The sequence below is a fragment of the Protopterus annectens genome, chromosome 6.part0 (assembly GCF_019279795.1).
Source record: "Protopterus annectens isolate FY-2018-M chromosome 6.part0, PAN1.0, whole genome shotgun sequence".
NCBI lineage: Eukaryota > Metazoa > Chordata > Ceratodontiformes > Protopteridae > Protopterus > Protopterus annectens.
This window is the reverse complement of record NC_056737.1, coordinates 1,081,474,147-1,081,497,452: the sequence shown is the minus strand read 5'-3', so window position 1 is coordinate 1,081,497,452 and position 23,306 is coordinate 1,081,474,147. Positions and strand designations below refer to the sequence as shown.

The 23,306-nt window shown below is 42.9% G+C and overlaps 1 protein-coding gene across 1 annotated transcript in view; it reads left to right on the top strand.

Annotated features, from left to right (window-relative positions):
• Positions 1-23,306, top strand: part of NRDE2 (NRDE-2, necessary for RNA interference, domain containing) — a 766,517-nt gene that overhangs the window by 543,138 nt on the left and 200,073 nt on the right. The window contains exon 8 of the mRNA XM_044073622.1: positions 20,592-20,764. Within this exon, the coding sequence (XP_043929557.1) occupies positions 20,592-20,764 (173 nt within the window). The remainder of the gene's footprint in view (positions 1-20,591; positions 20,765-23,306) is intronic.

The window sequence follows — 23,306 nt, the reverse complement described above, 5'->3', positions numbered from 1 at the left end:
AGTAATTTCGTGTACATATGTCTGATGCATGTTAATGTTCATATGTTTGTGAAGTTAGGTGTTGCAATGTGACATGACAGGGTGTATTATGAATGAGAAAGGTTCTTGCTTTGTGTCCTTTTTATATTGTCCCCATACTCCATGTATGAACCTCCAGTTCACTTATTGGACATCCAACCCAGGCCCTCCTTGATGCATGATTGCATTACCCATCATTCCTCGACCACCCCAATCTTCACATACACAACAACCACCCCTTCTATGGGGAATTAGGTTAATATTAGTTGATATAATACCAGGGCTGCATGTGTTTTGTCCTTTGGAGTGCTTCTGTGCCACGAAGTGTGTTCATAGATGTTTATATATATCTGGCTATTGATGTAACTGTATAATATATATATATATATATATATATATATATATATATATATATATATATATATGTATGTGCAGACATCATTGACATGCATACATATATATATATATAGATATACAGATAGATATATATCGTATTCGTTTGTAACAGTAATACATATGTAGACTGGAATGTGTTTGTTCACAAACTACAGTACATTACAATGTACTGTACATATGTACACAAAGTGACTGTCCCATCTGTGATCATTACAGTGAAATGCATATGGTATAAGGTGTAGTCTCAAGACCATGAAACATATATACACCTCGGATGGCTTAGTGGTAAGTCCCATGACTATAGTGTGCATGGTCCAGGGTTTGACACCTGCAATGCTTTACAGATGTTTTTTACTGCAGAATAAGGCTCATTTAAGCAGTTGTAAGTATGTTTGAAAGTGTTTGTGTGACATTATAGCAGCGGTTAAACACAGTTAAACAAACTTTTCTAACATATAAACTGTGCGCGCAAACTTGGCCACATCCGCTAACTACTCCGGATATATACATGTCAGTGACGTAACATCTCACTATGTGCTGACATAACATTGCATTCTCTGTTGACTGTACTCTCCAGCACACATGGGTTTATATGGGTGTTTTGAATGTTTATTATACACATGATTACTACCTATATATATGCAAGCTGTGGTTAAGGTATACTTTTGCACATGATAAACATCCCTGCCTTTATCGGGATTGTAACCTCGTATGCACAGATGCTATAACCATTACACTGTTGACATTAACGTTGCTTCATCCTATTTCCTATTTAGATGATTTCTATGTGTAAGCTAGGCTAAGCAAAGGGCGGGAGCCCCCAAACTCACTGAGCTTCATGTACTCTTGAAATAACAACATATAACAAATGTACTGTGAGACAATACATTGCATTCCTAACAACATTAGGCATAGCCCCTCACTGAAGCACTTCAAGGGAAACCTTGTTGTGTGAATGGGTAACAGACTATACACCCCTGAGATCATGTGTCCCAGAACCATACAGCCAGGGGGTGGGGGAGCCTGTCCAGTTTGATAGCTGCAAGACCTGTTGGGGGAATTGAATGGTGTTGAATTGTCACATTAACATGCCCTCTTTAGATCACTAAGTACCTCTATCACCCTCCACAACCCCAGTCTTCAACAGCTTCCAGCAACTTTGTCTGGAATTGCTTCATTGGCTATGCTTGACAGAGGCTCAGTTACTTCATCATTGGTGCAGGGAAAGCCAACACACTGTAGCTATGCTTCTAATTGCCCTTGGGCAGATAGATAGTAGGCTATCTGTGAACCTCTAACGTGCGGGCCATCACAGTCATAATATGTGAATAAACAGACCTTCAGATCACAATATACAGTGAGAAATCACCATGTAGTCAGGAAAATGTTGAGTACAGCAGGAACATGCAGAACAGTGATACTTAGTCACTTCAAAAGCCTATCTTGGAAGCTAGAAGACTTGTGTAAGTTTAAGGCTTTCTATTGCTTACCAGTAGGTTACCTACAGGGGAGATGAAAAACAAGCACAGCTGGGGAACATGCATGCAACGATACCATACCGGTCTATGTGTCAGCCTTAGGCTTTGGAATACTGGCCAAGGCTATTGGCGCCCCCATGGTGCCTTATTTAGGAGAGTCTCGAAGATGAATACCAGCTCCGTAAACAGCAGATTCAATGAGGATTATGCTACTCAACACCAGGGTTTGTGATCTCAACATGCATGCACTCAGCACATCCTCAGGATGGACAACATCAACATCTGTGCGTTAACTGAAATTTGTCTTAAGGCTCCTGAGAGCACACCAGCACTACCAGACTACAACCCATACCACACATTTCAGCCACAGAATATGGAATGACAGACATGGAGGGGCTGTATCCATATTCATCAGGGATACCTACACCTCCAGGTTAGTGGGGCAGCATGATACCTCTGTGATCATCCATGTGCAGCTAACATCAGCCACAACTGCAACGTGAAAAGAGGCCTGCTATGGATCACCCTTCATGACCCAGGACCTCCACTCCACCTGTCTGGAGACAGTGGAGAACATGACAGTCCTAACACACACCCTGGCATTGGTCAATGTCAACTACTATACCATTAACTGGAAACGTACTCTGGTACTCACTTCCAGGCCCAGCACTTCCTGGAATGTATCACCTTATATGCCCTGTATCAGGTGGTAACCTCCCTAACGTGGGGTGGAAACTACTAGATGTGGTCATCACCAACATGGGCAACAGGTGCACCACAGTGGAGGTTAACCGGTCACTGGTTAGATCTGACCATAAACTATTCACTGTTTCCACACCCTAGCATCTCCCCCATCCATGGATACCACAGTGTATACCTTTCCTACAGCTTAATATACACTAATAGTGACAGGGGTGGGGGGGTTTCACAGCCCCCACGCTAAGGGGAAACATTGCTCAAAATACAGACAGATTTACAAATGCAGTCTATAAGCACCTACACAGATGTATGGATCGTGCCATCACTGGTAAACCAAGACTCACTTCTCCTAGACAAGGACACCGGTCTGGTGGACCTCTGCAATAAACAGGCTATACTACAGAAGTAGGACAGTGTTCCAGACACACAGCAAATCCCACGAAGGGCAGACATTCATGGCCACTATTAGTATGATGATACGTAGGTCCCTCATGACATCATCCAAGGCTAACATCAGCAGGAGAATATGCAAGGATTCGAAAGATAACCACAAAGCCTTCTTTGGTTATGTCAAGGATCTACGTGGTGACACACAGATTTGCACTGTGCCGGTGAAATATAGCACAAAATATGCTGACCCTGCTGATATCGCCAACATCCTTGCAGATACATTTGGTGCATACTTCACCCCCTAAAGAGCCCACAACACTACCCAAAAGGTACAGTATCACAACCATCAGAGACACACAGGTGGGAATGGCTGTCTCTAACAGCAGAACACAGTGTCAATGGAGGCAGATGTTGACCCAGACTGCATCTTGCAAACTGTACAAGACAACCTGCCCCCCCACCTAATTAAGCATTCCTACCTCAGCCTCTCCACAGGTTACATGCCCATACAGTGGCACGTGGTAACAGTTATTCCACTCCATCAAGGTGGAATCACAACTGACCATGGTAACTACCACCCCATAAGCCTGACTAGCCTGATCTGCAATGGTATGGCCCACATCCTCATGGCACTCATTAACAATGACATTAGTAATCTCCGAACACGTGACCCAACCCAGGTCAGTTTGGTTGAGTGCAGTTCATGCCTACTGAACCTGTTTGACGTCTTACATACAGTCACCAAGATGTTAGATGATGGGGTAGGTGGTTCACACATACTACCTGGACCTCACCAAGGCTTTTGACACCATGCCCCACTCAGGTATTATTTGTAAACACACCAGCCTGTACATTCACCCATACATCACATGTTGGGTTGCCAACGGGCTTACACACACAACACACATGGTGCGACTAGCGGTCTCCAGGTCCAATTCTTGAGCAGTCATGACTGGTGTCCCACAGGACTCAGTCCTCTGAGCCCTACTGTTTGGCATGTACATCTCAGAGGTACAGGCAAACACAGATGGACTACGGCAGACCATGTTTGGCAATGACTGCGAACTGTGAGCCATGATTGGTAGTCCAGCTGACACGAACATCCCTCAAGGGGCCTCACAGAGAATGTCACTGGGTGCCAACGACACAGCCTCCAGCCAAGTGCCACTAACTACATGGTCATTCCATTGTGGAATCGGCACCCACATATTAACACATAAGTGGCAGCCACTTTAATACAGATGAGGTAATGGGGTATCTGGGGACTAAGGTAGATAGTGATCTCCTCTTTGACACTCATATCTCCACAGTAGTTAGGACATTCTTCTATGTAGGCCATCTGATTACTAAAGGATTCCCATCTAGATATACTGGGGTTATAGTGCCCCTTTACTCATCACTCATCAGTCCCATCATAGGTTATAATAACCGATGTGGGATGTACCTCAGAAGACATGTCCAACAGCTGGGGGGTCCATGAATGTACCTCACCAAGGGGAATATTGGCCTCCAACATATGGCCTATACAGCCAGATTGAATAAACTCCTGCTTTACTCAGTGGCATCTCGTTTACCCAGAGATGATCTCCGCTGGCCAACACAGCCATATCGAACTCAGGCTTGATGGATATGCTCCACCTATGGGAATCCATGTCACAGTGAGCCACACACTGTAGTGAGCTGAACCTTGCCACAGCAATAACTGGAAGATGCTGGAGGGACAGCTTCCTGTCACAGACACTCCCCCATACTTTGGAACAACATCCCTAACTACATTATACAGAGCTCCTCACTAACACTCTGCAAGAGAAACCTTGAAGGGTGGATGGGGAACAGTAGATGCACCCCAGGGATCCCGCCATTGGGTCTGCTCCACAGAGGGACAGTTAATTAATCAATGGGATGACAAAAGCTGACACATTTTGGCTGGCCTTATGAATGGCCTCTGGCAGTTGGTCAAGTACCTACCTATGAATCTATACATACAGTATCTGCATATGCTGATAGTTTAATTTACTGTTCAGGTGTTGATTTACCTTGTGCCACTGGCTGTTGTGTGTGCAATAGTTGAGAGCTGCCTATGTTGGATGCACAAAGTAGACTGCCTATACATGACAATTTACAGGTAGTCTTGTGTGTGTTCCATCCATTTTTACTGTGTGTGCAGGTGGAGAAAGGTGTCAGTCCCTAGGTGCCTACACTGTCAGTGTGTGTGCTGTACGTTCCCTCTTTGCCAAGGCATGGGCATACTGGGCACGCCTCCGTCTGCCTACTGGGGCTGGCTCAGGGTGTTCGTGGTCTGAGTATCTCTGTGCCTGTGGGGCCCTTGGCAATGGTGGTGGGCTGTGAGGGCCTTCACCATTCTGTCCCTGCTGCAGCTGTTTCCACAGGACCACATTTTGTAGCATGGCACACACTATGAAGATGTGGGCACATGTGCCTGGAGAGTAAAGCAAGGCTCCACCAGATATGTCCAAGCAACTGAACCGTGATTTCAGCATCCCAAACACACACTCTGTGATGATTCTGGTTTGTGCGTGTGCCTCATTATGGTGTTCCTGCATGGGTGTGTGTGCATTTCTGATGGGAGTCATCATCCACGGTTCCAGTGCATAGCCAGCATCCCCCACCAGATGGCCATTTGGGATGTCGCCCCTGGCAAATAACAGATACAGCTGTGAAGCATGCTAGATGTGGGAGTCATGATAGCTTCCAGGGCTGCCAGCACACACATCCATGATAATGCCCTGGGCATTGCACACGACCTGGCAGTTGATGGAGGGGTATCCCTTGCGGTTTATGTAGCGCCTATCCTGCTCACCAAATGGTGACTTGATGTGTATGTGTGTGCAGTCTATTGCACCCAGTACCTCCAGGTATTCTGCCACACGGTGGAAGAGACGCATATTGCTGGCCAACTCCTCCTGCGTTCGGGGAAAGTATATGTGCTCATTGGCATGTGGTAACATGGCATCCAGGAACTGGTGTAGTACCCTGGATGTTGATGCCTGTGAGATCCCCATGATATCCCCAGTTGGTCTTTGAAAGGTACCTGTAACTAGTATTCTCAGGCTTACACATACCTTCATATCCACTGGGATGGGTTCCCCTCTGTTTGTTCTAGCTGTGAAGTGTGGCCGGCACAGCTCCGCAAGTTGCTGTAGAGTGTCCCTGTCCACCCTGTAACGCTCTACTATCTCCAGATCATGTAGCCCCTGGTAGGTTACCCTGGGTCTGAACACTCTCCTCCTCCTCTGGTGCCTGAGGTGGTCATGTGTATCATCCTCCACACCACCTTCAGTCTCCAACACATGCTGGTGGATCAAAGCTATGGCAGCCCCTAATGTACACAATACAATTTCCCCGTTTGTATACACCACTCGTGCAGAATGTATGGGAATACACAAATGTGTGTGAGGTGCTTTCACACTTTATAGTTTTGTGCTATGGATGCTGCTGATGTATGTGGGTGTGTATGAGCTATTACAGTTGCTGTGTGTCTTAATTATGGGTTTTGCAATGAGTACTGCAAGTGTGAGGCCTTTACTGTGGAGATCTACTTGCCTGCCTTGATTAATCTGTTGCCCTTTAATTCACTTTTAGACCTGGATCCCCTCCCATTATCAGGCATGCATCCACCTGCCGTCTTTCTTGTTTTGTACTTTCCCTACCCAATCATGGCAAAATGTGCCTTGTAGCTGATATACTGTATATCGGCTTTGTTCTGCTTTGACACTTTGCTGTTTTCTTTGCAGTACAGCCCCTGCCCCTTCCCTGTTCTGCAGGTAGCTTGCAGCCTTGTTAGCTGTTGTCAGTGGTCCACTGTAGGCTCCTAGGTGTTAATTAGTCATTTGTACTCCAATTTCACTGCTGCAGCATTTCCTTATTTCTTTCCTATATCCTTCCTGTTTCAGCTGCAGTGTGCACCGCAAATACCCGTTTACTGGGTTTACGTGCATTTTCATCTCCGTTCACATGCATACTCTATTACCTTGTGTACTCTCAGCTAAGCATACCTGTGGGCAATTTGACACACCCCTATCCTGCAGCTTTGCCTAGCTAGGGGCAGACCGGTTTAGCAATGCTCCAATGTGCTTACAGCAATGGCAACACACCCCTCATCTTTATCTCAAGGGCACACCTCGGTGTTATAATGCTGTGAGGTGCATCCTTACACCAGCAGGGAATCTGCGATTCACTATTACTCCTCTCATTTGCATGGCATTGCCTACTAATTCCTAGCTACTGCGCATAACACTGTCACTGCCCCTTAGCAACCCTTGCACCATGAGTATGGTGTAGCATGCCTGCCATTGACTATTATGGGGAAATCGTGATATGTGTTTCATTGCGGTTTTATTCTATATTATTATATATTCCTTGCGATCCCCTTTGCGCACCGCTGTCCTGCACTTCCACGTCGTGATAGTGCGACTATATATATTAAATGTTAATTTTATATTTTGTACATGTTTTTTTATGCCAGTGGCTTTATATTTGGCTACTGGCATATATTAACAATATAATACTTGTGTTTGGTCGGCTGTCATGGCTTCGATTTTATGTTTGCAAAAATGTAAACCGTTTTCTATGGTTTGCATTTCTGCATGCTTACACTATGCCTGCACCACTTCCTGAATTGCTACATACCTTCATTTGCATGCTACACTGCTGCACATGGGGTAATTAGCATACAAGGCTCGGGAGTTGTGCAGGTGTAGCCTACACAGGTAGTGCACGTGGAAACAGCTCATACCTAAATCGCTTGGCGGCCATCTTTGGTGTTAGAATGCCGATGCTATACCTGCACCAGGTGCAAGCTTCATGAATCCTGGGGTATGTATTTTGCAAATTTCCAAAGACAAAGGCTTGTTTCCACCTGGTCCTGTTAAAGCTCACTCTACCAGATCTATGGTGACGTCTGCTGCTTTCTGGTCTAGGGTGTCAATGGATATTTGTGCAGCAGCAACTTGGGCTAAGTCACATACCTTCATTTCTCATTATAAGTTGGATTTAATCTCCAGAGAGAGAGCATCCTTCGGCTCTGTGGTGCTCAGGAATATCCTTTCATGAGGGCCTCCCAGGGGGTTGAGTAGCTGGGGACTCTGTCCCACAGGTTGAAGATAAAATGAAGTTAACTACTTCAGATAAAGAACTTTATTTTTCTGCAACTGTCCTACCCTCCTTCCCCCAAACCTTCTCATGTGATGATCATATATGGTTTCTTCTAGTTTGAGTTGCTGAATGGTTTAGGTTGCAGCAAACTCATTCTGAGGGAATGTAGGAGATGGTGGTGTGTTATGGGTAAGGGGAAGGAGCTTGGAGCTCGAAATAGTTGCTTGTAAAGTTGCCGGCTCGGATCCGATATGGATCCGAATACCCACAGGTTGCAGAAAAATTAAGTATAACTACTCAGATGGAATGTTATGGTGAGTACATAATTTCTTTTTTTAAGTTGCTCGATAAAGATGCTATGGAAGATTCTTCCCAGCCTGAGGGTCAGCCTTCTGCAAAGAAAATCAAGAAAGCTCAGTTGGATTTTTCTGCTCTACCCCTCCACTGGATGTCTCTTTTGAGGTTAGTGTAAGCCCAGAGGACCATCTGGTATTTTAGTCTGATTCCTATGCTTTAGAAGCCAGTATGGGTCCAGCTTCTCGCATGTCTATAGAGGCCATGCAGATGTCTGCTTCGGATGTTCAGGGGCTGATTATTTACGAAGGACCTAGGAGTGTTCCACAAATATTGGTGAGAGAAGAGATATGTACTATCCTTATTGAGTAACATCAAGGGTCAGAGGCACCTAAGATCTTTAAGGCTGACATCCTCTTGAAAAAAGAACCAGAAAACTAAGTACATTTCTCTTGCTCCCAAATATCATCAGCGTGACTAGCAGAATTTCCCAAGGTCTGTTTAATTCTCTTGTGGTTCTGAAGCCTTCTCAGTGGGTACCTTTTCCTACTTCTCATTGATTTTCTGCCCCTCTTAAGAAGCCTTGGGACAGGTTTCTTCACATGAGAAAGTGGACTATGGTGAAGAATCCTTGACCTATTCTGCACAAATTCCCTTTCCCTTAGATTTATGGCTCTGAGCAAGAGGAAACTATTAGTCCTGAACCCATTTTTGAGGAGATTTCCTTCAGTAACACAATTTCTGGAATAATGGAGTTTTTTTAATGGGATTGTGCTCCAGTCTCTGATGTTCAGAAGAGGTACTAAGTGCATCTTCAAATGGAGTCTCCTAGGCCCTCTGCTGTCCCTCCTATTCTTGCTGCCTTGTTGGATGCCTTTTTCACAGCTTCCCAGGCTCCTGACTCCCTAACCCCTGCTCCTGAAAAACTGAAGGATTTCAAATTCCTTTATAGCTGCCCCTCTGCTTACCCTTCTGTTTCTGTTGTTTCTGATAAGCCATCTAAACTTTTTTGCCTTCTACAAAGCTGCTTCCCTCTAACAAGGACAGCAGAACTATGGAAAGGCTGGGTAAGGAAGTGTAAACTTCTGCCTCCTTGGCCTTTAGAGCTGTAAACCACCAGACCCATATGACTAGGTGTATTTTGGCTCTTCTCTCTCAGGCTTGTCAGGTTATTTCAGATCTTTTTGACACTGAGGGGAAGACTTCTGCTCTTTTTTTTTACTAGAGACTTCACAGAATGGCGAGCAACCTGGGAACTGCAGCTATGATGCAGCTGATGCCTCATCTAAGGCTGCTGGTTTTGGTTCTGTGTTGAAGAGGTATTACTGGTTTCAACGTCAACCTATGCCCAATGATATTAAGTTAAAGTTGATGGATTCTTCTCCAGATAGCAAACATCTTCTTGGTGCTGCTGCTGCTGAGCTGTTTAAGCCTTCTTCAGGAAAAGGATAAAGCTTTACAGGATTTAAAACATGTTTTTGTTTCACCTGTTTCCACATTTCAAAGAAATTACCCTAATAAACCCGCGTCTGTCTGCAGACAGTCTTGCCCTTCCCCAAAGGGTAAGCAGGATGGTAGAAGAGCTCCTCCTGCTAAGTTTTTTCAAATTCCTTCAGCTCAGAAGCCTCCTTTTCTTGACAAGCCAGGTGCTGCCTGACCATCCTTGACCCTCTTTTCTCAGTCACATTCCTCTCTCTCTTCATCTTGCACTGTCCCTTCCTGTTTGACTAAAGATCACTCAGGATTCTTGAGTTCTGTGTATTATCCAAAAGGGTATTATATGGTTTGGAAATCCCCCCCCCCCTTTGGGCATTCCTCAGGATTCTCAGGAGCAGCTGCCCTGTTTTCCATAGGTGCTTCAGGACCTCTTGTCTGGAGTAGCAATTCAGGAAGTTACAGCTCCTCAAAGGGGTAAAAGAGGTTTTACTCTAGAATGTTTTTGGTCCCCAGGAAAGAAGGCACCTGGAGCCCCCTTCTGGATCTCTGTCAGCTAAACACTTTTTTGAAGGTCTGGCTTCAACATTCTCATCCTTTGGATTTTGTAATTCTCCTTCTCCCCTTTCGTAAGCTGGAACTTCAGTGGCAGATTCATCAATTGTCCATCAATCCATGGCTTCCTTTTCAACCTCGAGCCACCTCTCAGGAACTGGTTTATATATGCCTTAGATGTGGTATGGGAGGCCTCCTTCAGTCTTCTGAATGTGCAGGGCCATTGGTCTCTTCGACAACAAAAGGACCACATCAGAATCAGAGAGCGGAGAGCCCTTGTCCGGGGTCTTCAGGCTTTCCATTCTCCTTTCCTTCCAGAGCCCCTCAAAATCTTCAGACAATATCACAGTGATGAGGTACCTCAACAATCGAAAGGAGGCAAGGTCTTATCTCCTGTGCAGACTAGCTCTTCAGTTTTGGGGTGTAGCTGTCCAGTATCAGGTAACCCTTCAGGCACTTTACATTCTTTCAGATCAGAACATTGTGGCAGAAACTCTGAGCAGGTCGATAACACAATCTCATGAGTGGATGTTTCACAAAGATGTATTTCTGGAAATTGTTCAGCAGTGGGGTACTCCTCAAGGAGATATTTTTGCCTCCTCTCTGAACAGACAACTTTCTGTCTTTTGCACTAGAGTCCCATGTCCTCTGGCTTGAAAGGTGGACGCCCTCTCTTTCTCTTGGAAAAGGATGTATCTTTATGCCTTCCCTCTACTCACACAAGACAAGGGGTCTCTCATTCACCCCACATGTCCACTCTTCAGTTGATATTGTGGGTGATAGGGTTTGACACAGAAGACAAGGGGTCTCTCATTCACCCCCACATGTCCACTTTTCAGTTGATATTGTGGGTGATGGGGTTTGACACAGAAGACAAGGGGTCTCTCATTCACCCCACATGTCCACTCTTCAGTTGATATTGTGGGTGATGGGGTTTTGATGCCTTTTAGACATATTTTTTTTTCTGAGGATGTGCTTCAGGTCCTGCAGGAGGCCAGGAAACCCACTACCAAAAAGCCTTATTTGTCCAAAATGTTATAACCTGGATCTACCTACTATGGGAAGTCCCTTTGGTTTTCTCTTATTTGTGTAAATTGCTTAATGCTGGGTTGGCATTTTCTTCTGTTAAAGCCCACCTGTCAACTATTTCTGCTTGTCTGCCTGTGACTCTGCCTTTGGCTTCTAGATTTGAAGTCAAACCATTTCTTAAGACATCCATCATAGTAGGCCTCCCAAAAAAAAAAATTCTTTCTTCCTAGGACCTAAACATTTTTGGAAAAACTGACAGGCTCTTTTTCAGTCTGCAGCTTCAGTTTCTTTACAAAATTGTTCTTGAAAGAATGTTCTTCTTTTGACTCTTACCTCACCCAGACGGGTGTCTGAGGTGCAAGCCCTTATGACTGTTCCTCCTTTTTTGTTTTTTGTTTTTATAAAGAAAGGGTGTCCCTTCTTACTAATAGTTCTTTTATACCCAAGGTGGTTAATGAGTTGTCTCTCAATCAGTCTATTTATTTGCCCACTTTTTTCTCTTCTCCGCAGTCTGCTAGTGAGAAGGTTCTTCACACCTTGAATTTGCATAGACAACTCCGATATTTGGACAAAACCAAAGACATTTGTAAATTTGAGTAGCTTTTTGTTTCCTTTCATCCTAGATCTTTTGGTTTGGCTGTTTTCTTTTGTTATCCCATTTCATGGAAAAAATCTTCCTTCTTTTGTTAAGGCTTGTTCTGCCAGAGCTGCAGTTTCTTCTGGTGCTTTTTTCAGGGGTTGGATACCACTTTTATTCTTGAGGCAGCTACCTGGACTTCTGTGCATACTTTTACCAAGCACTATAATTTGGATGTTATATCTAGGGCTAGAGCTAGTATTGCCAGGGCTATCCTACATGGTTTCCTTGAGGGCTGTGCAAGTCCTTCCTCCTCCCAGCTTTCTTTCTAAGCTTTTGTACTCTCCTCATTGTAAAAAATACTCCAACAATGATATGGAGGGACATAGTGCAGTTGTGTAAAATCTTACCATAACAGTAAATGTCCTTCTTACCATAACAGTAGATGTCCTTCTCATCACTGTTGCAGTGTTCACTCCCTCCCTCCTCCCCGTTTACTTTCTTCTTCTGGGTGGACTTGAAACTTCTGTGTGTCCTTATACTGTTGTTCCTGCTAGGGCCTTTCAGTTCTGGGGATGGCACGTCTGTACATCACCTTTATCCCCTATGCCAAGAGCAGGAAGCATACATGTAATTTATGGCATACCTGTTGCAACCTAAAGGCTTTGGTATACTGGCCAGACTTTGGGCTACCCTTGGCAGGGAATCCCTATTGTAAAGAATACTGTAACAGTGAAAAGTAGGACATCTACTTTTATAGTAAGGTTTTACACAAATGTACTTTCTTCAGTCTTTTAAGTTGTTATACATTCTTCCTAGACATGACCCAGCAGCTATAGCTTTAGCTAATCCTACTGCTGCTAAACAATTACTTAATTCCTATTCTACTCTTTCTGATGAGACTGGGAAGATTATTGATCAGTATGGGAGAAACATATTGAATTTTGAAGTGTCCGGCTGACATGCCAGTGTATATTTCGACTAGTTGTGAAAGTATGAGGGATGTTTGCTCTGCTGTTTCTTCTTGTGAGGAAAAATCTGCGTTAAATTACTTAGTTTCTTCTATTTTACTAGTCACTGCTTACAGTGTGTGTGTTGTGTGTGTGCATATCAGTATGTGTGTTTGTGTGTATGAGTGACTGTGTTGGTATTTCTTCCAGGTCTCTGGCCTCCGGTACTGTTTTGAGGAGGTTTGCTTGGCTGCATTCTCAGAACCTCCCAAGCGGATGTGACTAATTTGCTTATGTAAGGCTTTTGGCTTACCTATGAACCTAGAATTTTTCTTTTTGAGAGAGATTCACGTTTTGGTTTCTTTGCTGCAGGGGTGATCAAAAAGTGTGATGAAAGGTGTAAGTTAATTTTGTGAATATCAACGATTTTTCTAAGCTCCTTTTTCAGTTTTAATAATGGATTGTCTAGTCCCTCATCTAATTTTGGCAAAATGGCAAGGGCGTTCCAAAAAGAATTCAAGAACCTTACAAAACCAGTAACAGTCTGTCAGCAATACCTTTTACTTTCTAGAAAGTCTGAATCTACAGTTTTCTCCTTGACAGCAGATAGTTTCAAACAAATGGGTTCTGAAGATCATTCATCAAGGTTACAGATGACAGTGAGAGGAAATTCCTCCTTTCCAGGGGTTTATTCCTCATCCAGCAGACCAGACTCTTTCTACATGTACTTTTATCACATGCCATTCCAGGGGGTGATAAAACCATTTCCTAAAACCAGCTCTCCTTCCCAAGTGGGGAAAAGTTTTTATTCAAGGATGTTTTTAGTGTCAAAGAAGAAAGATGATACTTGGAGATCATTTCCGGATCTTTGTTAGATCTGCTTGTGGTGGTGTCTAACTTCAAAATTCTGTCACTTCAAAACATGTTACCTCTTCTTCCTCATTCAAATTTCCTGGTAACAGTAGATGTAAAAGATGCTTATCATTGCATCCCCATTCATCCGCACTTCAGGCATTTCTTAAGGCTTCGTATGTCTGGATCACATTACCAGTTAGCTGCCTTACCCTTTGGACTGTTCACTGCACTAAGAGTGTTCACAAAGTGTCTAGCTGCAGTTATAGCTCATTTTAGACTATGTGGTACCCAAATTATTCCATAGTTAGATGACTTAACTTTGCAGAGTCTTTTTCAAAGTGTCCGGATTCTCTCACTTCGGTGAGAGATCTCTTACACAAGCTGGGATTGAAGAGAACATTCAAAAGCCTTTTTGACGTATTCACACAGGATTGTGTTCCTGGGGTGTCAGCTAGACACCTCAGTTCAAAGAGTTTTTTTTCCACAAAAAAATGTGGATCTGTATCTAGATCTATTTCTGAGGTTTTCCAGTCAGACTTGCATCACTGTGAGGGACATAGCTCTCAGTTGTTTAGATTTTAGCAGAGATTTTAGCAGTGTGTCCTGTTTTGGAAATGGCCAGGGACAATTACTATAAGCTTCCTCAGAATGTATATACTTTCACAAGATCGTTGGTGTTTTGTACTACCCAACCCCAATCACCTTCAGCTGACTGCCTGGGTGATAGGGTTTTGATTCCCTTTAGGCACCTGTTTACAGAGGAACATGCAGCAGGTACTAGAGGCAAGAAAGTGTTCTGCTAGAAAATCATATATTAACAAATGGAAAAGGTTTTCTAGCTGGCACCAACAACATATACAGCATCCATTCAGTACTAGTCATTCTCTGGTTTCAGTATGTTTGTGTGTTATTTTCCTACAGCCTTTCTTACTCCTCCATCAAGGTTCATTTATCAGCCATTTCAGCATGTCTGCCTATGGATCCTTCTCTTTCAAGGCATTCATATGTCAAAATGTTTTTGAAAGGGGTTTTGCTTAAGAGGCCTGCAAGGAAATTGGTGGCCCCTTCTTGGGGTCTTAATTTTGTGTTAAAGCAGCTAACATTTACTCCTTTTGAACCAGCTAAACTGGCTGAATTGAGATTCTTAACATGGAAAATGGTTTTACTGATTGGTCTCACTTCTGCAAAAAGAGTATCTGATTTGCAAGCTCTAATGGTGAGTGAACCTTGTCTCATTTTCCACACGGAAAAGGTTCCTTTGAGGTCTGATCTTTCTTTTTCTTTTATGCCAGAGTTTACTTTAGGCCAAACTGTTTATTCCCCCATTTTCTTTATGGATCTTAAAAATGAGGGAGAGGTGATACTCGGGTACAATCTTGACAGAATTAAATCTTTCAGATCTTCAGATCTGTTATTCATTTCTTATGAAAGTAAGAAAGAACAACCTGTGTCAATACAGACTATTTCCAAATAATTGTGTAAGGCTATTGCCTTTTGTTATACTCACCACAGCAAAATTATTCCAGGCAGGGTCAAAGCCCAGTGTACCAGAGCATTGGCTTCACCTATGGCTTTTTGGAAAGGGTTGGATTTTGAAGCATTCTAGAAGAGGCAAAGTGGTCCTTTATATATACTTTTACAAGACATTACAAACTTAATTCCTTTTCTAAATCTAGATCAGGCTATGCTATGACTGTTCTCTTGAGGCTTCTGGACCCTTTCCCTTCCACCTTCCAATGTGTAAGCTAGGGAGTTCTACCCATGTAACTTAGGCTACTGTAACAGTGATCAAAATGATTAACGTAGTACAGTTCTGTAAGTGAACATACAAAAACAGTAGATTTTTTAATGATCGCTGCTGCAGTAGCTGCTTCATCATGCTTGTTTTTGGTGTGCTGTTTATGCCAGGGTGTGGACTTTCATTTGTTGTTGTTTCTAGCATTGTCCTTTTCAGGGCTCAGCCACCCTCTGTATGTTGGCTTGAATGCTCTGAAGGGTTGTCACTGAAACAGCTCAGCCACCCTCTGTATGTTGGCTTGAATGCTCTGAAGGGTTGTCACTGAAACCTGTCTTTGAAGTCAGCTTGAGCTGAGCTGATTAAGAGTTTGGGCATGTTGAATGTGTTCTGAAGCTTTGGAAGCTGCCTGGCAGTTGTATCGTATGCAGGATGGTAACCCACATAGCTTAACCCACTGCGGCAGTGATCATTAAAACATCTACTGTTATGGAAGTTTACTTACACAACTGTACTTTTTTAACAAGTATTACTGATAAAGTAAAAGAATTTCTCAGTTATTTTCTCTTATGTTTGTGTGTTTTTCACTAGATAGCTATGCAGGTATATTAAAGAATTTTCTATCCCATTGTGAAGTTTGTATATGGTAGTTTTTGATTCCTGTAAACAGAGAGAAAGCTTCAGGATTAAAAAAAGTGTTTCCTGTGGGCATAAATGCCACCGCAAGATGTGTTTACTGTTTGGGCACTGCCCATTTTGACACAGGGTGCCAAGTGTGCGCCTTGTCAGCACTCTGGTTCTCAATGAAAGGCGAGCCAGATTTGTTGTAAAGGGTTTAATTTAACCCTCCACTCCTTCTTCCTCCTCTGTCTTTCCTTGAAAGAAACCAGAAAAGCGGGAAAAGGACATGTCACGGGATAAGGAGTCCAAGCCCTACAGAAAAGAGTCAAAAGACCGCAAATGTGCTTCATTGTCTCCTGAGGGACAGCTGACCTTCAGCACCTCTGGCTTTGACCCGTTTAGGTCAATTGACACCAATTCAGCCCTGATCTCTGATGCTGTTGGTCTCTGAGTCTTCCAACTCCCCTACCCTGAGCACTTCAAGCCCCCTTATGGCTAAGGATCCTACCGCTTATTTGGGCAGACTTCAATCTCTCTTCTGTCCTGTTACTCCAGTGGAGTTTTCTGTGTGACCATCCTCTCTCCACCTCGGGTTCGATCTTCACCCTTTTGGATCCGATAACCATAAAGGGGCAATCCATGCCACCTTCGGTGGTTTCCTCTTTTAGGACTGCCAGGTCAGTTGGGAGCCTCAAGCCATTAGAATTGGAGCATCAGATGCTATCCTTTCTTCAGGCCTAAATGCATCTAGGTATTATTGTTGCCTCCTCTGCTCTGAAGCTAGCGGTTTTGATTCCCATTGTTGCACTTTCTCCCTTGGTTCCAAGATTGTTGGGTCTGATTGTGCCATCCTCCCCCTAGCGGCAACAGTGGCATGACCATTTGAGACTCTGATTTCATCCTTGGTATTCTCAATCCCAGCTCTGTTGCAACCAGGTGCACCCCAGAGCTGAGTGTTCATGACTGGAGCCACAGGGTCAGAGTCCACCTTTCAGGTCTCGGAATCATCCCTGTCTCTGGGTGGTTAGGTTTTCAATAGCTCAGCTGTGATCTCGATGTCTGAGCCAGTCAAGTCAGCACTAGGCTCCTGTCTCTCTCTCTCTCTCTCTCTGGCCTTTGCATCAGAGGAGTGCTTGGTCCAGCCTTCTAGTTTTGGTTTTGGCCTCGTTGCAGAGAGGATCCTCTCCCATTCAAAGATGGGATCCTCAGCAGTTGTTTTGGATCTGTACCAATCTCTTCCAACTTTCTGTGTCTGCAGATCTGCATCATTTGCCTTTGAGACAGTGTATGTCTTTGATTCTCCAGGCTCCTCTGTATTCATGGCCCTCCCATCTCTTCTGTCTCTTCTCTCACTTCTCCATCTAGGGAGGTGTGTGGAAAGAGCAAGTTTAATAGGAAGTACTTGGATTTACCCCCAAGGAATTCCTCACTGAGGACACCAGTTTCTGTAAAGGGGAGGCTTCTGCTAAATTCCCCCTGGGAACCTGCTTGAATTGTTGAAACAGAGTGAGGGATGGACCACCAAATATCCCTTCCCCAGAGGAGTTGGTGTTTCTGGAAGCCTTTGGCATAAGCCCAGCCATATCCTGGGTGCCCCCCTCATGGTTTCATAGACTCGGTGTCTCAGAGGGAATGGAGAGAACCCAACATAGTTGAACTGATGTCCAGGAGCCCAGATAAAATTTTGGCCCCTCCTAATTACAGACCCCACTGGAGCAAGGGTATGGCCATGGACACCACCATGATTCTCGCTTCCAGCAAAAAAAGATTTCTCTGTTGGGCAGATGGAACTGAAGAACTCTCCTCAGAGTGTCTCAGGCCTTGGATCACTTGAAAAGGTACATGTACATTTCAGCCATCTTTGCTTTTTGTGTACTGAATTATCTTGCCTGTTTGACAAGACTTCAGCGGGAACTTGTAGTGTAAAAAGTAGTTAAGATTAAGTAGTCTCCAGAGGCTCAGAAGACAAATATGCTGAACACAGTTCTATCCAGTGGAATCAGTTGTTTATTGCCAGGGAAAACATTAAGAACTAGAAAATTTCATATATATTTGCCTGGAAGTACTTGCATAAATATTTCTACGCACTAGTCAAAATGAGTAAATGATACCTTTGGCCTGTTTCCACTTTTGGAGATGCTTAAAAGTGGAAAAAGGGGGACTGGTGATGGGGGTGCCCAAGTTTAATTCAGTTTAGAACAGGCTTGATTGAAATGGTGAAAGAGGCAACCACGGGGAGGTGACACTGGCAGAAATGTATTATTTTGGTAGTGCAGGAAGTTGAAGTAAAATATGTAAAGGTGAGAGAGGTGGTGTGGATAACTGTATTAGTGGTAAAAAAGACTGTTACGACAAGGGTAAAAAAACTACAAACCCAACAGTGGAAGAAGTAAAACACTTGCTGGAAAACTTAGACAAAAAGAAGGAAGGTCAAGGGTTGGAAGAACATAACGTTAGACATTGATGGCATGTGCAGAATAAATTTTATGGAGAAACCAACTCCTAGAGCAGTAGTGAAATGAAAAATCAAAGAAAAGGCAAGGGGATGCTGTTAGAACAAAAGGAACAGGAGGTGGAGTTGTTATTGGTGCCAGGGAATAACAGATGGGGGAGGGAAATTGGGGATGGGGGACAAATAAAGTTTTACATACGTTTTAAGTTTTCACTTTGCTTGAATATATCTGTGTAATGATTGAAGGGAGAGTTTTGTGCAGTGTCTTTGTAACTTGATATACTGTAACTGTAATAGATAATGTTCTTTTTCATCTGTTTGTAGTAAAAATAGCTGTGGTGGCAAAACGTCACTGTGGTAGGCTTGATTCCCTCCCACCATTACTGCTGTCACTTGGGAAACAAATGCCAGGGTGACTACATTTGTCTCTTTCCTCTTATCTGTCTATGCTTCCCTTTCTTTGCTTCTCCCCCATTTTTCCCATTTTAGCTTGCTGTCCTGCCACCTCAAGAGGGTGAGTTCTCTCCAGTTCTCAATCTAAGGCCCTTGAGAATGACCTATCTGTTGCTGTAGCACTACTGCTTATGGCAACACTTCCTAAGAGGTGGACAAGAAAAAATAAAGATCGCGTGATGTATGCCATCTTTATACCAAGTACATGAGGGTGTCCAATGTAAGGTGACATGAGTCCATTAATGAGGGTGAAAGGGGCTTAGCTGCAGAAATCTGGCTGGATGTTAGACCAGAGCCTGCAGTAGAGTTCCGTAAGGTTATGGCTGCAGCACTATTCATGCTTGAACACACCTATAGTTATGGTAAGTTGACCACAGAGCTGTGCTTTTTATATCATGTGTCACTGTACTTCACTCACCCTCTTCAGTCTAAATCATGCTTCACAACCTTCTCCAGTCTCCTACTCCACTCCTTTTGTTTTTCCCACTAACTTATTTTATTCACTTTATCTTTGCAGACCTTTCCTCTGCTTCTTTCACTTTCCTCCGTGCTTACCTAAGCTACCTGAAGACACCCTACCCTGCACTTTCTCTCCATCCTTCTTCCTTCTATAACTACATTATGAATGCCATCTCTCAGTTTACCCTTTCACTATCTGTATTCATATAATCTCTTATATCTCTTTAAAATAAATTCTTATACTTGTCTCAGGTCTCGTTTATCACATACATATCTGTGTAACAAATATGACTATTGAGTTTTTCCTCACATATTTTCTCCAACTCATGTTGTTGTTTTTCATTGCACTTTACTATGAAACCTATGTTCAATGTTTTATTCTTATTACATTTTTTCACTCTTATGATTTATAGTGTAACATGATACTTTGTGATTTAAAATGCGTGTACTTGATGTTTTGTAGTGTAACATGATACTTTGTGACTTGGTGTGTGTACTTGATGTTTTGTAGTGTAACATGATATTTTGTGACTTTGTGTACTTGATGTTTTGTAGTGTAACATGATACTTTGTGATTTAAAATGTGTGTACGTGATGTTTTGTAGTGTAACATGATACTTTGTGACTTAGTGTGTGCACTTGAGATTTTGTAGTGTAACATGATACTTTGTGACTTAAAATGTGTGTACTTGATGTTTTGTAGTGTAACATGATACTTTGTGATTTAAAATGTGTTTACTTGATGTTTTGTAGCATAACTTGATACTTTGGAATTTTAAGTGTCCATACTTGATTTTAGAAAGATTGTGATTGTGGAGCATTTCTCCCTGGGCTTCCACTAAAAATGGTCACTTTCTGGCTCAGCCAGATTTTGCCAGTAAACAAATGTCAAATAAATAGTCTGACTCAGTAGCAAATACTGGTAGAATCCCATGCAAAGCTTTTTGTCAAGCAGCTTATACTCTGGAGTGTAGCATTTCTGAGGAAATACTGTATGGGGATGTAGAATTATGCATTTGACTGGTGAATTTTCTCATTTGCTATGCTGGGCAGAACTTAATTTATTCCATCTTCTTAACAGGCGAAGAGGGAGAAGACACAGAAGACGACATGGAAGTGAAGGACAGAACTCTTCCTAAGCATGAGATCTGGCTGGAGATTGAGAGTTCACGTGAATTTAAACAGTTTTTGCCATGGAGACCAGATAAAAGTAAAGGTCAAACAGAAGAGCATTGTGAAGACCCTGACAGACAGGTAACAACACACATTTTTTTTATTTTTTTATTTTACATTTGTTGACCGGGCTAGTCTAGCTGGATACATGTCCATTTTCAGTAGAGGCCCGGGGAGAAAAGCCCCACAAAAACACAGTAATATAGAACAAAACTTGTTATACAAAAAATAAATATTTTACAAACGGAAAGTAGTACATAGACTGTTTCATAAGCATAATCAAGAAAATACAACGGGTAAAAAAAATTGCTTTTTTTTTTTTGTCTGAGTTTTGCCACATGGATGTAAGTCAGTGATGAATGTAATGCTATCCAGCTTAATGAATTGATCTTACATGGTAAAGATTGCCTATGTGAATCCAGCCAAGAAGATCTTTTCTGTCCACTTTGCAACCGTTGTTTCATGCTAACAGTCCTATTCCTGCACTTCATGTCATTGCCCCCATACCTGAATTAAAGGATTCAATCACTTATCTACTTCCCAGTTTTATTTTGTTGTAAAATTCACAGTCTGGAACTCATTCTAGTTGTTTTTGCAGAAAATGTCATAGTCTAGCACCAAAAGAAAAGTCCAAGACTTAGCAGATTTACCCACTGTATTTGTTTCCTCAGATATTGAAGTGGAACCCCGCCAGCTTGTGTGTGTTCTGATGTGAACCTTATTATAGGGTTCAAGGCAGCTGTTTCTACCTGCCTCTTACCAGGTCTGCTTCCCAGCAGTGCCAGCTTAAACCCAGAGTCTCCTCACTTCCTGTGACTTGTAACTGTGGAGTGGATGAAATGGCTAAAGGAAGGAGCTTTGCAGAGTCATTACTCCAAGGATGTGGACTGATTTTGAGCTCAGGCTTTAGTGTTTGACATGGCTTCTCTGAACAGTAAATGATCTTCTCCTTGCCTGTCCTACTTGTATTTCATTAAGAGGTCAGCTTCAGTGCCTATAGCTATCAAGTTGTGTACTGGCAACATGGTTGTATTTGAGAGGCATGCTTCATAGCATCAGCTGAGAGTAAATGCTTGGTTGAAGTTGTGTCTGATCCACCACCTCTCACCCTCCACCAGGAGGCTGTCATAGGTGTGTTCAGAGGCTCAGCACTCTGCTCTGCTATGGCAGATATAGTGGACAGTCTTACTCAGTGTCTCATGATGCTGCACAGGTGGTCCTTATGTCATTTGTTGGTGAACGTGATCTTTTCTTGCTGAGAAAAAAATGTGTTTTGATATGCTTGCATCCCCAACCAACTCTTAAGTTCAGCAGCTTCTTCTCCTTCATTCCCTCACTGGAATAGTCATCCTGGAAACTGTAGTCCTAATCTGACTTTCTCTGTTTCATTGTGCCTTTCTCCCTTTCCTCTAATCATGAAATTCCTGTAGAAAGTAAAACAAAGCAAAGCAAGGACAGAGCTATTCTCCACCCCCATCTTGCCTCAGGTATGGTTCTCCCTGAATTATCCTCATCTGCAGGAGATGCCTCCATTCTCAAACCCATTAAAGGTTGCCTATCCCATTCCTTTGGGAGACCTCACTCAGACCTGCAATCCATGAAACTAACTGCAGGGTGTCTCCACTTCCATTAATGGCCAGGCAACCGTATCATGTTTCGAGGGTGGTCTGCTTATAGCATTCAGAACCTTCCACAATGGTACATACTGTAGTGAATGAACAAGTTTTTTTCTATATGGGCAACAAACTGAGACATAATTCAGCCCCATTGTCATAGCGCTTCAGTTTGTGGCTTGTACTTTCAACCAGGAATGCAGATATTCCATATTAAAGTGCAGCTTGCTGTTTCCTACTTTCATCAGGGTTTGAACTAGTCATTAGTAGTATCCCTAATGGTTTGAAAGACTTACCTTTCGGGAGCCTTTTTCGCCTCACAGCAAGAGGTTCTCCGGTTCGATGTTAAATAAAATAAATAAATAAAATAAAAAGACCTCTAGCATTCCTGCATGGGATGTAAATTTTTTGTTAGACAGGCTAACCACTCTTCATATTAGACGCCTGAATAAATAGATCTCATGTTTTTATTAACCAGTAAGTGGATATTATCTCAGTCAGAAAAATTTCAGAACTGCAGGACCTTTCATCCAAATCTTCTTCTTATCATCTTTCATAAAGGTAGCGCTTCTATATCCACAAACTGGAAATTTATGTCAAAGGTATCCCAGAAAGGAACCTCAGCCAGTTAATCTTCCAGTATTTTTCCCACAGTACTCTTATCAGTAAAGAGCATTTGTTATTTCATCTAGATGTCTCATGTCATTTGCTGTTTATTTAGTCAGAACAGAGAGTATTAGATGAGATGAACAACTCATTTCTATTGCCCTAAGCAAAGTAAGTCAGAAGGGTACTAAAGTCAAGGCTGTCCATGTGGCTGTCAGATTGCATTTTTTTTTTGTTTAACAACAAACATCTACCTCCTAAACCTAGCTAAGGCCTTTTTCAGGAATGCCACAGTTGATGGGATATGTGTCATTCTGCAGTGACATGGGCTTTACCATACACTTCTCTCTCGTTAGGCCAATCATTGAATGTGCACCCTTCAGTATGTAACTCAGTAAGCACTT